Source organism: Oryctolagus cuniculus, chromosome 13 (assembly GCF_964237555.1).
Source record: "Oryctolagus cuniculus chromosome 13, mOryCun1.1, whole genome shotgun sequence".
NCBI classification, from domain to species: Eukaryota; Metazoa; Chordata; class Mammalia; order Lagomorpha; family Leporidae; genus Oryctolagus; species Oryctolagus cuniculus.
Window position 1 is genome coordinate 1633923 of NC_091444.1, and position 14535 is coordinate 1648457.

General features: G+C 60.6%; 1 protein-coding gene across 10 annotated transcripts in view; it reads left to right on the plus strand.

The window, feature by feature from the left end:
- Positions 1 to 14535, plus strand: part of RGL1 (ral guanine nucleotide dissociation stimulator like 1) — a 197367-nt gene that overhangs the window by 108122 nt on the left and 74710 nt on the right. For 6 of the 10 annotated variants that reach the window (XM_070055004.1, XM_070055002.1, XM_070055001.1 and 3 more), the window contains one exon: positions 2805 to 2915. The exons of 2 other annotated variants lie outside the window; for them this stretch is intronic. In XM_070055004.1, the coding sequence (XP_069911105.1) occupies positions 2805 to 2915 (111 nt within the window). Of the gene's footprint in view, positions 1 to 2197; positions 2367 to 2804; positions 2916 to 14535 lie in introns of those variants that run through there. 2 more of the 10 variants (XM_070055005.1, XM_070055006.1) reach the window with 1 other exon arrangement.

Sequence of the window (14535 nt, forward strand, 5' to 3'; positions counted from 1 at the left end):
CTGTGGAACAGAATTAAAAGGTTATTTATTTTGGTGCAAGAAAATTTTGAGATCCGTACATATTTTTTTTCCACAGTATGCAATTTCCATGAGCTTCTTTAAGACTTTTTGTACAGTAACAACAATATGAAAATAAATTAAGAAAGTAATTCCATTTATAGTAGCTTCATAATGAATAAAATAGGAATAAACTTAAGAGACCAAAGACTTCTGTACTGAAAACTATAAGACATTGCTGATCTTTTTTTTCCAGCCCTCAAAGATTTCTTAATTTACTTGAAAGTCAGAGTTAGAGAGAGAGGAAGAGACAGAGGTCTCCATCTGCTGGCTCACTCCCCAGTGGCCGCAATGGCCAGGGCCGAGCCTGGCTGGAGCCAGGAGCCAGGAGCCAGGAGTTTCACCTGCGTCTTCCAAATGGGTGGCCGGGGCCCAAGCACTTGGGCCAACGTCTGCTGCTTTTCCTGGGCCGTTAGCGGGAGCGGGATTGGAGGAGGAGCAGCCGGGACAGAACCGGCTCCCACGAGGGACGCTGGCGTTGCAGGCCCGGCTTCACCCTTTGTGCCACAGCACCGGCCCTGTTGCCGATCTTTGGAGGGAACTTGAGCTGTGTTTGCAGGGCCACGGTGGGTTGCGGGTGGGCTGATCTGGTAAGCAGCTTCAAACTGGGTGGTTAGGGGCTGCCCCGTTTCTCCTTCCCGCCGATGGACTCTGCGGTGCAGGTGAGTGAGTACGAAGAGTGTGTGAGCTGAAGCGCTGGCCGCTGTCCTGCGGAGCCAGCTTCCTCCTCCTGCTCCTCAGAGTGGCATTCGTACAACCTGGCACACGTGCTAAGGGGTAGCCACACCAGTTCTTCTTGGAAAACTCTCGTTTTCATGTTCGACGAGAAGACATTTCAGCGTTCCCCACGTTGCCCGTGGACGTGACTTGTCAGAGTCTGAGCAAGCACAGCTGGGGGACGTCCAGGAACGGAGGAAGGGGCGTGGCCGCTGACCACGTGCCGGATGCTTGGCACCGTAGCCCAGCCCATCCTCCTAAGCTCTGGGGTAGACGTCTGTCCCGCTGCTCAGGAGGAAAGCCAGGCTTGGGGGAGTAGCAGCAGGCTCCCTCTTGCTCCGAGTCCGGAATTGAAGCGGGAGCCGCTGGCCTCAGAGCCGGCTCGCTTCTCTTCCCACAGCCGGTGGCCCGAGCCCCAGAGAAGGGACCAGAGTGTTTGCGTAGTTACGAGCCCTTGTGCCCGGGAAGGCTGCCTGGGAGGGGGCCTGAAGACAGGCTCCGTGTCCGCAGTGGAAAATTCCCAGTCTCAGTAGCAGACGTCAGGGTGAAGGAGTGCTGGGGTTAATCTTGTGATGCTTAGGTCACAGGTCCCCTGGGGGTGGGGGCCTGGGGCCCTGCACGTCTGGACAAGCAGGGAGGAGGCCTCACCTGCTGGCCTGGCTCTGCGCTGCACCCGAGGGCCAGTCGCGAGCTGGCTCCTGTTGCCTTCAGCTGTAGCAGGAGCCACTTCCGCGGCCTGTGGGCTGCGCTGCAGGAGGTGGCTTTGCTCCCAGAAAGTCACCCAGAGCCAGCCTCATGGCCTTGCAGTCTCCTACCAGTCGGCCCCTCAAGGTGATTAGAAATTCACTGGTGGGTAGGACCGAGACCGGGCGTGGAGCTCGGCGGGGGCCAGGCGTTTTGGCCTTGTCGTCTGCGGTCCCTTGCTGTCAGTTTAGCAAATGCTGTGTTCGTGTCGCCTTTTTTGTTGCTGTGGGCAGGACTTTTCTGGACGGCGGGGGACGCTGCTGTAGCCTGCAGCTGGCACCACCGCACCAGCCGTGGTGAGGGTGTGGAGGGAAGGCCGACAGGCTGCGGCGCGGACACAGCATCGGGGGTGGACGCCGTGCTCTGGGGTCACTGCCCAGCCTCGCCGCGTTCACCAGCGATGCATGGCCAGGAGAGGAGAGCGTTGCCTCCTCCTGCCGCGGAGGGAGGCCAGCACGCGGCCTGTGTACCCACCTTGGCCCCTCTCTACGCGCGCCCGCGGCCGTCGGGGAGCCTGGGAGCCGGGGCGGATCGGGCCGGGGCCGGGCCTCAGCGCCAGCGCTGGCGTGGGCGTCTCCTGCGCACGCGGCGCGGCCGGTTCGTGGGGGTTAGCAGCCGCGCGCCCGCGCCCGCTCGCTCCAGCCTGGAGCTGACATCACGGAGGCGCGAGCGGGGAGGAGTCTGCCCGGCTCCCTTTGTGGCCGCGCAGCGCGGGGCGGACGGCCGCGCAGAGCGGGCGGGACCCGGACCGGACGACGCTGTGGTGGCCGCAGCGCGGGGCGCGTCATGCGGGACCCTCGGCTGGGAGCGACCCCCCGAGAATGCGACTGCCCTGGCCGAATAAGATGGTAAAGGGGGCGGGCGAGGGCTGGCTGCTGCTGCCTGGCTCCACTCCCGCGCCAGGCGCCCCCGGGGCGGGAGGGAGCTGCTGCGGGCGCGGGGTCCAGCGGGGGCGGGGGTCCCGGGGGTCTTCCGCAGCCGCGGGAACGGAGCTTGCTCCGTGGCTGAGGCGTGGAGAGCCGCTCAGACTTTTCTGCTGATCAGTGACTTTCCCTCTGCTCAAGTTTAAAAGTTGATCAGGACGGAGACACAGTTCCTTAATGGGGCAAAGCAAGCTTTTTAAAAACCCGCAGGATACGTGGCCCGGGACAGCGGCGCTGGCAGGGGCCGGGTCGGGCGATGCCCCCCCCCTCGCAACGTCTGTCCGCCAGCCAGTCCTTGCCTTCGGGGCGGCCTCAGAGACCGAGGTTGGCAGAAGGAAAATCCTTTCTTTCTGTTTCTCCTAGAGCTCGACTCAGGACTGGGGCGAAGAGGTAGAGGAAGGAGCTGTTTACCACGTCACTCTCAAGAAAGTCCAAATCCAACAGGCTGCCCACAAAGGGGCGCGGTGGCTGGGGGTGAGTACCCGCCGGGGCCCCTGCCCGGGACTCCGGGCGGCTCTCCTCCGCGGCTCCTAAGCTCTGTTTTTGTGTTTGCTGTTTTCCAAAGTGTCTTCCCCGGCTTTGTCAATCATTTAGAATCTCTTAGAAGCGACTAGAGGTCTGGAAAGCAGATGAGGGGTGGACGGGCAGAGTCTGGCGTGGGGAGCAGCGCCAGGGCAGCACCTGCCTCTCCCTGCCCCACACCCCTCCTCCCGGAGCAGCCCCTTGCTCAGCGGCCCCTCCAGCTTCCTCCGTGACCTCTTCTCTGAGGGGCCACCAGGCTTGGCCAGTGCTGGACAAGTGGTGGCCTCTGGGAAGACACCGTTGTAGTGGTGTCTTCCCACCGAGACACTCATCTCGGGAAGCGGGCAGCTTGGCAACAGGCTCACCACGGGGCCAGTGCGGACATGAGCGGGGGCAGGGAGGGGGCGCCGTGGGGCCGGCCTGGGTGCCGTCGGGGGAGCCTCTTGCCGTCCGCACTGGCGTTGAGTTTCAGGAAATTCAGACGTGCAGCGTGAGGCAGGGCCGGAAACAGAGCTGCCCGGGGCCGGGGTGGGTGTGCGTCCCGGGGAGCTTCCGGCCAGAGGGCCCGCGGCCGCTGTCCCGGGCCGGGGGTCTGCTGACACGGACATCCTTCTGCTTCCCTCTGCTTCCCCAGCTGGCAGCTCAGGCCTTGCCCGTGCTCGGGCCATGGGCCGGGAGGTCCTCAGTGCTGTGGGCAGGGGTGCGTTTCCATCAGGCTCCGGACAGCCTCCTGTATCAGACAGGTGGCCGTGGCCTCGCCTCTGCCTCGCCAGCAGACCTGAGGGAAGGAAGCAGAAGTAGGCTTCTGACGAGTCATCGCTTTGTGTTTGGTTGGGATGTGGTGTGGATGTGGTTTGGCTCTTTGGCTCTGGCAGGGCGACGCTCAGATTGCGAGCTGGAGTCGGAAGAGCCCGTGAGCCGGGCGTTGCTCGGCCGCAGGTCCTGTGTTTGGTCAGACATGGCAGCCGGAGTGAGTCCTGGGGCTGCTAAGTTTTCCCCGCGGTAGCCTGTGCCCGGGGCCTGCTCCTCTCCTGTCCCCTCCCCGTGCCCTCACACCAGGAAGAACTTAGCGCACTGCACTCTGGATTTCACAGTCAGCGGAGACGCCTTGCACGCCCGGCTTGTGGCTGCCGCCAAGGCCCTCAGATCCCCTCCTCCCACGCTGTGGGTTCTCCTGGCCTCAGCGTTCCATTGGGAAACTCTGTGTTTGTCCTTGGAAACTCCAGGCTTCTTCAGATGGACCCAGCCAGGAGCCCTGGTCATAGCAAATCTTTCTCTCTGGGGCCTGTGGCTTCCCATGTCTTCCTGCATTCCAGGGCGCTCCGCAGGGAGCCGCGGGGCAGCCATTGTAGGGTTAACTGGAGACTGAGGCGAGGAGGGGTGAGGGGCCTTGGATGGCAGTGTTGGTGCTGCCTTCTCCAGTCCAGAGAGACCACAGCACGGCGGGGAAGCGGCAGGGCCCAGGTGTGCACCCGCACGGACGGCCTCATGCTGTCGACAGCAGCCCAGGGGCTCGGGGTTTGTGGAGTGGGAGAGAGCGTTGCTGAAAGGGGCAGAGACGCTCGCTGGCGAGGCCGAGTGCCGCTTGCTGCCCCTTCCTCATGCTGAGTGCTCCCCGCCCCTTCCTCAGGCTGAGTGCTCAGCTGAGCTGCGGACAGAGGGGTGTGTCGTCAGATGCAGAGTGTCTTACTGATAGACTCCCCGTTTGGGAGTGTGCTGAGACCCGTGCCAGGCTGTGTGTGTGGGACGGCGGGCAGAACTGCACCCCACGGCCCAGGCGTTCACTCTGCAAGCCCGGAGGCCGAGGCAGCTCCTGCTTCCAGCTGCTGAGGTCTCCAGTGCAGTCCAGGTTCAGCGCTGGGAAGAGCAGAACAGTTGCTCATCCTCAGGTGGCAGAAGGTGTAGCCCAAACAGTTAGGGCTCATTCCCTTTGTTTGTTTCTTACATTTTACGTGGAGTTGATATTTTGAAGTCAAACCCGGTGTCTCTGGTTATAAAATACAGCGCCGGGTAAGCCCAGGCCGGCCTCTCTGTGCGTGCAGTGCCGGTCCTGCCCACTACAGCGAGGTGTCCACTGGCAACTGGGAAAAACCAAATATTATTGAAACTCTTTAATAAATGATTTATTTGAGTGGCAGAGAGAGGGAGGGGAGGGAGAGGGAGAAGGGTGTCTTCTGTCTGCTGCCTTGCTCCCCGGATGGCCACAATAACCTGGGCTGGTCTAGGCCAAAGCAAGGAGCCCGGCTCTGTCCGCGTCTCCCACGTGGACGCAGGCTCTCAAGCACTTGGGCCGTCTTCTGCTGCTTTCCCCGGCCATTGGCAGGGAGCTGATGGGAAGTGGGGCAGCTGGACTTGAACCAGGGCTCTGACACCGAATGCTGGTGCTGCAGGCCACTGTTGAACCTGCTGCTCTGTAACGCCTGTCTTTGTTAGTGAATTTCTGACCCCTTTTTCCCTTTAAAATCTTAAGTTTAGATAATTTTACCCAATTACAGTTTTCAAAGAAAAATGACTCTCTGTCATAGAATCATAAAATCTTAGGATTGGAAGAGAAACTAACTTCATTTCATATCCATCCCCTTAACTTGTAGTGGCTGGTGGGTTTGGGAACAAGCGATGAGAACCGCCTGTTTGTCTGTGGCCCAGCTCCGAGGCCGCACATCGACAGGGATGGGTAGAGTGAGTAAGGAGAGCAGAGTCCGGTGCCTCCTTCTAGGGCAGGGGCTCCAGGGGCAGAGGACTACGGTCCCCTCTTAGCAGTGGGGCCAGAGTGTGACAGCCACGGCCGCGGGGCCAGGAGGACCCTGTCGGCCTGAGATGGGCTGGAGGAGAGGACGTTGGTCTCACAGGTGGGATCACAGGCCGTGCCTTCCCTCCGGGCACTTGGTGGCCCTGCCCACCGTATCCCTGGGTAATCAGAACCTTACGGTGAGGCATTGCATGTTAGACTATGCAGCGCGCACAAGGAAAGCACTTAGACTGCTACCAGGAGTAAGCATTTTGTTTTGTAAACCAAGCAGGGAAAGTGGTGGTTGCAGAGGCGATGCTTTGAAGTGTGGCCTCGCGGTGCCCAGCCCGTCCGGCGTCTGGGGTTGCTTCGGGTTCTCTGGAGCCGGGGGAAGCTGGTGGTTTGGGTCAGAGTGTGCGGATCACTCGAACACAGCCAGCGTGACCCCTTGCTGTGGCTGCATGTCTGTCTCTTCCTGCGATTCTGTGACAGGCACCCGAGGAAGCCCTGTTGAAGGCAGCCCCCTGCCCACCCCCCGGAGTCTCCAGAGTGCAGGGTGGGCAGCCACTCTGTGTGCTCAGGGACTTGCAGGCAAGGCGGAGAAGAGAGTTGTGCCACTGCCGTGTGTTTGCTCCTCATTTTGTTTTTAAAGGTTTATTTTTATGTGCTTGAAAAGCAGAGTTACAGAGAGAGATGGAGCGAGAGAGAGAGAGAGAGAGGGAACGATCTTCCATCTACTGCTTCATGCCCCATTTGGGCACAACAGCCTGGGCTGGGCCAGACTGAAGCCAGGAGTCAGGAGCTTCCTCCAGGTCTCCCACGTGGATGCAGGGGCCCAAGGACTTGGGTGATTCTCTGCTGTTCTCCCAGGCCATAGCAGAGAGCGTTTTTGGAAGAGGAGCAGCCAGTACTTGCACCGGCGCCCAAATGGGATGCCGCAGGTGACAGCTTAACCCACCGCACCACAGTACCAGCTCCACTTTTGCTCCTTTACCTGTGTCGTTCCCACTGGTGTTTCTGGCTAACCCTCGGAGCGACGCCTGTGAGTTTCGGTGGGGGCGGCTGGGTTCCTCCGAGCGACCTCTCTGTCACTCGGCTCTTGCCTCTCACCGTGGCCGTGGTGGTGCTTGGGGTGGCTGTTTCCTTCGCTCTCCCAGACGCGTGGCCGTTAGCCGTCGGAGTCTCAGCCGGTGCTCCCGTTCGCTGGGTGTCTCCTCTGCGGAGAATCTGCACTTGTCTCCTGCTGCTGTGCCTGCAGGAGTGAGGCTGCTGCATCCCCTCCGGTGCGAGTGCAGGTGGCGTGAAGCCCGCTCTCTGCCTCGCGCCTGCGACTGACCCCTGGCGATGGAGTGGGCACCCACAAACAGTTTGTCTCTAACACAAGGACGTCTGGTGTGTGCAGGCAGAAATGGAGGGGTGGAGATGGACACGGCGGGGGGGGGCGTGCGTCCCAGGTGCGCTGGGGCTCGGCAGCGTGAGGCTGCTCTGCGAAGCTCGGGGAGAGCTGGCGTCCGGCCTCAAAGGACACACGGCTTAGCCCGGCTCACGGGGACCACAGCCGCCGGGCCTGGCCCGGTCTTTCTCGTCTGCGCAGCCTCCATGGGAGCCGGTGCCCCGGCTCTCCCTCTTTAGGGTGTTGCCAGCAGGAGCCCCCCACCCCCGGCGTGGGGTGAGGCAGCCGAGGTTGGCGTCAGGAGCCTGCACTTTGGAGCTCCCCTCTGCTGACTGGAGCTGCTGGGGCGTGAGCTGCCGGCAGCTCGCCAAGCCTGGGCCCCTCTCCTGTGAAGCGGGGTGATGCCTGCGATAGGGGGCCTGGCCTGAGCCCCCAGGGTGCTCCCCTGCTGCACCCTGGTGCCTGGGGCCTGTGGAGCTCCATCTTGATTAAGACAGGGTCAGAAAGCTTGTAAGACAGGCTCTGCCAGCAGGTCCCACCCTGCGCTCTGAGGGCGCGATGGTCGCAGCAGGGCTCCATGCCCCGGGTCGGTGGCAGTGGCCCAGGGGCCGCTCACACGCGTGCCTGCAGTTTTCTGAAGTTAACTGTTGCTGTTCTTATTTTTGTGCTTTCTAGGAAAACTTAGCACTGAACAGTAGGCCATGTTCTGTCTTAGCATTTGGTGGAAAAGTGGGAAGGGAGGAAGCAATTTGTCTAAAAATTTTGCTGGTTTCTCTCAGTGAGTGTTGGCATGTCAGCCTGTTGTACTGCCACTGTAAGCATTAAGTCCTGGCTAGCCCCCGTGGGAAGGCTTTGTCCATCTTCCGGATCCTTGTCTGGGGAGGGGGGTGATGTGGGAGGCTGGGAGTGAGTGCAGAGGGACTCTGTGGTGTGTAGCTCATTGACTGCACCCAGGACGCCCCGCTGCCGGCACATGTGTGTCTCCTCCTTCCTCCAGGCTGTCTTCCCTGTGTTCTTTGCTTCCCGTGTGCAGGTTCCCAGCGATGTCTCCCTGGCTGGCCCTGCCGTCACCTCCCATTTTCCGGGGTGTGGGGAGCGCACAGGAGGCTTCCCTCTGGTGTGGTTGTGTGGAAACAGCCGCAGCTCTTGGGGTTCTCCAGAGTGTCCCCCGCACGAAGCTCTCTGTGTGCTTCGGAGACGAGGGTTGAAGTCAGTGCTCGGGGACTGGACGGTGCTCCCAGCCTCCCAGAGCTGCTGGTGGTCAGCTCTTGGTTGGGCGCCAAATCTCCATGCGGGTCCTAGTGCCAGAGGCGAGGCTGAGGCCTGCGGGCCCGGCGGACCTCGGAGATGCCGGCTCCAAGATGGCTCCGCGCCCGCCGCTCCTGGGACTTTGCCTCCGCAGCAGGAACCCAGTTCTGAGATCTGTTTTCCTCTCTGCACTTGCATATTACAGCTGCTTCCTTCTTTCCATTTCTCCTGGGTGAGTTCCTTGTTTTGTTCCTCTTCCTTCCTGTCCTTCTCTGGGATTAAAAATAGTCGGCGGGGTCTGACCTTCCTTCCATCCACGTGAGACCCCTCCCCCAGCACTTGGAGCCCTTCCGGCTCACTCAGCCTCCAACTCCATCCGCCTGCACCGTCTGATGCCTTGGGGCTCACTACTCAGAGCTGGGACCTTGCAGCCTGAGCCGTGAATGAGGTGGGCCCAGTGCAGACACACTGGGCTCCCGCAGCTCACGTGTGCTGCCCGCCACACGTGCAGTGCAGACACGCCGGGCTCCCGCTGCTCACGTGTGCTGCCCGCCACACGTGCAGTGCAGACACGCCGGGCTCCCGCAGCTCACGTGTGCTGCCCGCCACACGTGCAGTGCAGACACGCCGGGCTCCCGCAGCTCACGTGTGCTGCCCGCCACACGTGCAGTGCAGACACGCCGGGCTCCCGCTGCTCACGTGTGCTGCCCGCCACACGTGCAGTGCAGACATGCTGGGCTCCCGCAGCTCACGTGTGCTGCCTGCCACACGTGCAGTGCAGTGTAGACACGCTGGGCTCCCGCAGCTCACGTGTGCTGCCCGCCACACGTGCAGTGCAGACACGCCGGGCTCCCGCAGCTCACGTGTGCTGCCCGCCAGACGTGCAGTGCAGACACGCCGGGCTCCCGCAGCTCACGTGTGCTGCCCGCCAGACGTGCAGTGCAGACACGCCGGGCTCCCGCAGCTCACGTGTGCTGCCCGCCAGACGTGCAGTGCAGACACGTCGGGCTCCCGCAGCTCACGTGTGCTGCCCGCCACACGTGCAGTGCAGACACGCCGGGCTCCCGCTGCTCACGTGTGCTGCCCGCCACACGTGCAGTGCATACACGCCAGGCTCCCGCTGCCCACGCCACACGTACACCTCTCTCTGCATCTGCTCGCTCTGTCTGTGGTGCCAGAGGGCTCAGGTGTGGCATGATCTTTGTGCAAAGCCAGAAAGCTCTTGGGGACTGGCTCTTAGACGGCTCTTGCTGGGGTGGGGAGGAGTGCAGGCACTGTTACTCTCGTGACCTGATGATTTTCTCCCCACTGCCGCGGTGGAAAACTCCCCAGCGATCGCCTGCTCGAGGCAGAGCGGCCGTGGCCCGCTGTGAGGGCAGCAGCTCCGATGTCAGCCCCAGCCAGGAGTCACGGCAGCAGGTGGCTGAGCCCCCTTCCCCGAGCCCCTGCAGCTCCCTGTGGGGAGCGCTGGAATGGCAGGTATGGGCCTGCGTGGCCGTGCGGGCCAGGTTCCCAGGTTCACCCACTAACTGAAGCTGCTCCTCAGCTTCCCACCACAGCTCAGATGCCCCGCACTCAGCCGGAGCCGTGGGGCGGCGTCGCTCCACCCCTCCCCTGGGAGCTGCAGTGCGGGCCTGACCTGTGAGGCCAGGTGTTCTTGGTGGTCACGTTGAGGTCCCCTTTGAAACAAAAGGAGAGCACTGGATGAAGAGCCAGGCTGGACTTGTTCTGTGCTTGCACCAGCAGCGGTCAGAAAGCCCCTGCCTGTTTGCTCCCTTTACAGAGGGGGTGGGGTTCAGAGTTGGTCCACGAGCTGCCTAGCACTGCACAGGCTCCGCTCTGGTCTTGTCTGCTCGGGGTCTGCGCACGTCGTACTGTTGGGATCTGCTTCCAGCTTCATCAGCCCGGCCAGTGGCTTTGCCCTGAGAACGCGTTCCTTCCGGGAGCAGACCCCGCCTGCCCACAGGGATGCTGCCTCCCTCTGCCTGGTTCCCTGGCCGAGGGGACTGGCAGCAGGTGACATGGCTGTGCCACGTGATCTCGTGCTTTGCAGTTTTCACTCATAGCCCCCTCCTTTGCTGGCTGGCCCCCATCTGCCCCCCGCCCCGGATGTCGTCACACTCGGTGCCCAGGTCTCTACCGGAGGCAGACTGCAGAGCTCCCGCCGGAGGCGGGCAGTGCGCTGGCCCTCTCGGGTGCAGGCCTGCAGCTGCCCCAGCTGGGACGGGTGTTCTCACCGCCTCTGCTTCCTGTCCCATGCCTGTCTGGGTATCCAGAGGCCAGTGTGTGGAGGGCTTTGTGGGGAGGGCGATGTGACAGCATCGTCCAGTGTTGTTGAGAGGAAGCAGGCACTGTAGTCCTCCGGTGACACAGTTCTCGTCACCGTCCCTCCCGTCTTCCCGCTCTTGCTCAGGGCGCACGTTGGAACATAGTTGCAGTCACGCTGTCTCGCCAGCCTGCAATCAGCCGGAATGCCTTTCAGAGCGAATTCTCCAAGTCACTTTGTAGTTGGGCTTGTTTGTGCTGGGCCTTGTGTCTCTGATGTTCCAGATAAGGGAGGGTCTCCAGGCCCTGGCCGGAGGCCTGGGGGCCAGGGCAGCTCCGCAGAGGCCGCGCCCAGTGTGCCCAGCCACCCCGAACTCCCTAGGGCTGTGCTTTTCAAGATGGCAGCCACCGGGCAGGACCTGAACCGTGGCCAGTCCAAACTGGGACGCTCTGTGTGTGCAAAATGCAGGCCAGATTCCAGAGACGGCACGGAAAGCGCATGGCACATGTCACAGTGACCTGCAGTGACCGCAAGCTGACTTCAGGCAGTGGACAAGGGTGCTCCCTGGACGTAGTGGGGAGGCCACAGAGATGCTGGTGTGGAACTCCTCAGCTCCAGCAGACCCACACACCCTGCTGAGGGAAGCCTGGCCCCCGCCCCGCCCCCACCCTGCGGGAGGGGGCCTTGTGACCTCAGCCCGAGCTGACTTCTGTCTTGAAGACTTTTGCAGAATGGTCTCAAGGGTGCCAGGGTGGTGTGGGAGTGCCTCTGGGGGCGGGCTCCATCGTAGGCCCGAGGGGGCTGGGCTCTGCCCTGAGGCCCCACAGCCCTCTCCCTGCCCGACACAGGGGCCAGCGGCGGGCTGGGCTGCACTTGTGGCTGGGCTCTGGGGAGAGCACTTGAGCCGCAGCGAGAAGGGGAAAGACTCAGAACTGAAGCTCGTGGGGTTCCGTGGCCTTGTATTTACCCTGACAGTTGTAAAAATTCTTTCGGGCTGACCCATTTTTCCTTTGTTAATTAAAAAAGAATCTGGCAGGCAAGAGTAGGAACGTGGAACACGTGACTAAGGCCTCAGCCTGCCCTCCCGGAGCCAGTCTTTTAAGTGCGTCTCAGACATGCTTGAGGTCGGGAACAGCTGCCCACAAAGCCACCAGGCATTTGTTCCTGCGCCTTGCAGACTGGCACAGAAGGGTCCCAAAACACAACTTTTTTTTTTTTTTTTTTTGATAGGTAGCGTTAGACAGTGAGAGAGAGAGACAGAGAGAAAGGTCTTCCTTCCATTGGTTCACCCCCCAAATGGCTGCTACGGCCGGCGCTGCACTGATCTGAAGCCAGGAGCCAGGTGCTTCTTCCTGGTCTCCCATGCGGGTGCAGGGCCCAAGCACTTGGGCCACCCTCCACTGCACTCCCGGGTCACAGCAGAGAGCTGGACTGGAAGAGGAGCAACTGGGACTAGAACCCGGTGCCCATATAGGATGCCGGCACCGCAGGTGGAGGATTAACCAAGTGAGCCACGGCGCCGGCCCCCAAAGCACAACATTTAGGAGTTGGGATGGTGACCCCCGGTGCTAGCAGAGGGCCTGGGGGCTCTTGCCTCTACTCTGCTCGAGTGTTTCCGGTCCCTTTGGTGGTCTCCCAGAATTTCTGAAGGAATTGGGTGAACTGCTCCCTGGGGATAGAAGTGCGGTGGCCCCCGGGGTGTGGTGGGCTGGCGATGGAGTTGTACCCATGCTGGCCTCACATTTTTCTGAGCTCATCACACGTGGCCATGTGGTCATTGGCTCATTGGTTCCAGTGTGAGTATCCGTGATGTGCCAGGTGCATTTGGGCCTGGAGGCAGACGTGGGCTCAGGGCGCTGGTGTGGTGTCCGTCCAGCCTCCGCACAGCCACCGCTGGAGCTGACAGGGGCGTCCCTGCTCGGGGTCTCTGCGGCTGGAGCGTCTTCCCTTCCCCACGTCTGCTTCTGCTCGGACCCCTCCCCTCCCGGCACCGCAGCCCCTCCCCCGCTCGCGTTGTGAATTCCCTCTGCCCTCGAGGCCCTGACCCCACACGTCCCTCTGTAGGCTGCACTGTGGGGCGTCACTTTCCTCAGTTAAAGATGGTCACAAGTGGACGTTGAACACACTTCTGTCTACGCAGCCTGAAAATGAGTCTCTTCACACATGCATTACTCAGTGCTTGAATTCAGCAACCATCATTTGGTCTTTTTAAGAAAATACAAATTGTTTTTTAAGTCTCCTTAAACTTGGTTTTAGATGTTTTCAAACCAACTCTTCAAATATGGAATACTTAGTTTTGCTAAATTTGCTTTGGCCAGTCTTAGTTGATCTTCCCAGCTGTTTTCATAATCTCCCAGAATTGATTCAGTCGTGCATCAGGTGGGCTGGAACTGTTCCGTTTAAGGGGTGGCGCATGCTCATCTGCTGCATGGGTTGACACGAGATTCCCAGCGTGGCCCCTGCTCATGCCCTCCCCGAAGTGGTGTTCCCTGGTTGAAGTTGCTGCCTGCTCAGCGCTCCTTGGCTGCTGTCACCGCAGGCTCACCGCGGGGCTCCATCCTGCCCGTGGGATCTGACTCCGGGCCGGGGGTGGTGTTTGAAGCCCGGGTTGCCCATGTCTGTAGCGTTCCAGGTTCAGGGCCAGGGGAGGATGGAAAGTTGATGGGATTTTGTTTCTCTGGGCGAGTGCATGTTATCCTAGTGACCAGGGCTCAGGAGCCCGCCCGGGATTCTGACGGCTGTGTTGGCGGGGCACAGCCGTGGTTTCCAGGCTACCTTGGTTTCTGCCTGAAGCTGCTGTGTTTTCTGTTGCTGCCTCTTAGGAAGCCCCTGTAGTCTGTGCTTCCGTGACGATCCTGTTCATCAGTATTCAGACCCCCTCCTGGGTTCTTTCTGTGCCTTTCCGGTGGGCTTTTGGCCGCGGAGCAATGAAGTCCCGTGAAGAGCTCCGTGTGTTCTTGCGCCGCGGTCTCTGGGCCTTGGCTTCATCTTTGCCGTGTGACGCTGCCTTGCTGGCTGGAAGATTCTCCTTGGTAGGGAGCACAGGTTCTGTTTCTCTGTGCCCCTCCCCCGGCCCCCGCCCTTCAGCAATGAGCTGCTCCTTGCCTTGTTCTTGCTCCCAGAAGAGCTGACAGAAGTCTTGTCCTTGCCCTCCGCGTCGTGGCCGTGGCCTTGCGTGGCTCTGTGTCAGCACACACCCAGCCTCAGTGGTGGGCCAGGCTTTCTGTCTCTCACAGTTCTGAAATCTGTGCAACCACCTTAATTCCTTACATGCTTTTGTCCTTTCGTATTTGAAATATTTGTCTCACCTTTCTTGAAACTTCTTTTCTGGTTGAGAAGGTTTATACTGACTTTAAAAAAGACATTGCTGGGCTGGCACTGTGGCACAGTGGGGAAAGCTGCCACTTGTGGTGCTGGCATCCCGTATGGGCACTGGTTTGAGTCTCTGCTGCTCTGTTTCCAATCCAGCTCCCTGCTCATGGCCTGGGACAGCAGTAGGAGATGGCCCGAGTGCCTGGGCCCTTTCACCCACGTGGGAGACCTGGATGAAGCTCCTGGCTTTACCCTGGCCCAGCCTTGGCCATAGTGGCCATGGAGGGAGTGAACCAGTGGTTAGAGAGTCTCTCTCTGCCTCTGCCTCCCCCTTTCTGTAATGCTTTCAGATAAATAAATAAATATTTTAAAGACATTGCTTTCCTAACATTCATGGCTGACAACTGTGGGAATGTCATCACTTTCTATAAATTCTGCCACAGTCGTTTTTCACAGGTGATCCCCATCAGTCTAGAGCAATAGCTGTCTGTAGTTCTCCCATCACAGAGCAGATAAAACCTGGAAGGAAGCTGTTGCTGGCACGTGTGCAGTGGGAGGGCTCAAAGTCCCTGTAGTCGTCTGCCGGAACGAGGGGACCTGGGGGTGCTGGGAGGGCAGTGCTCCG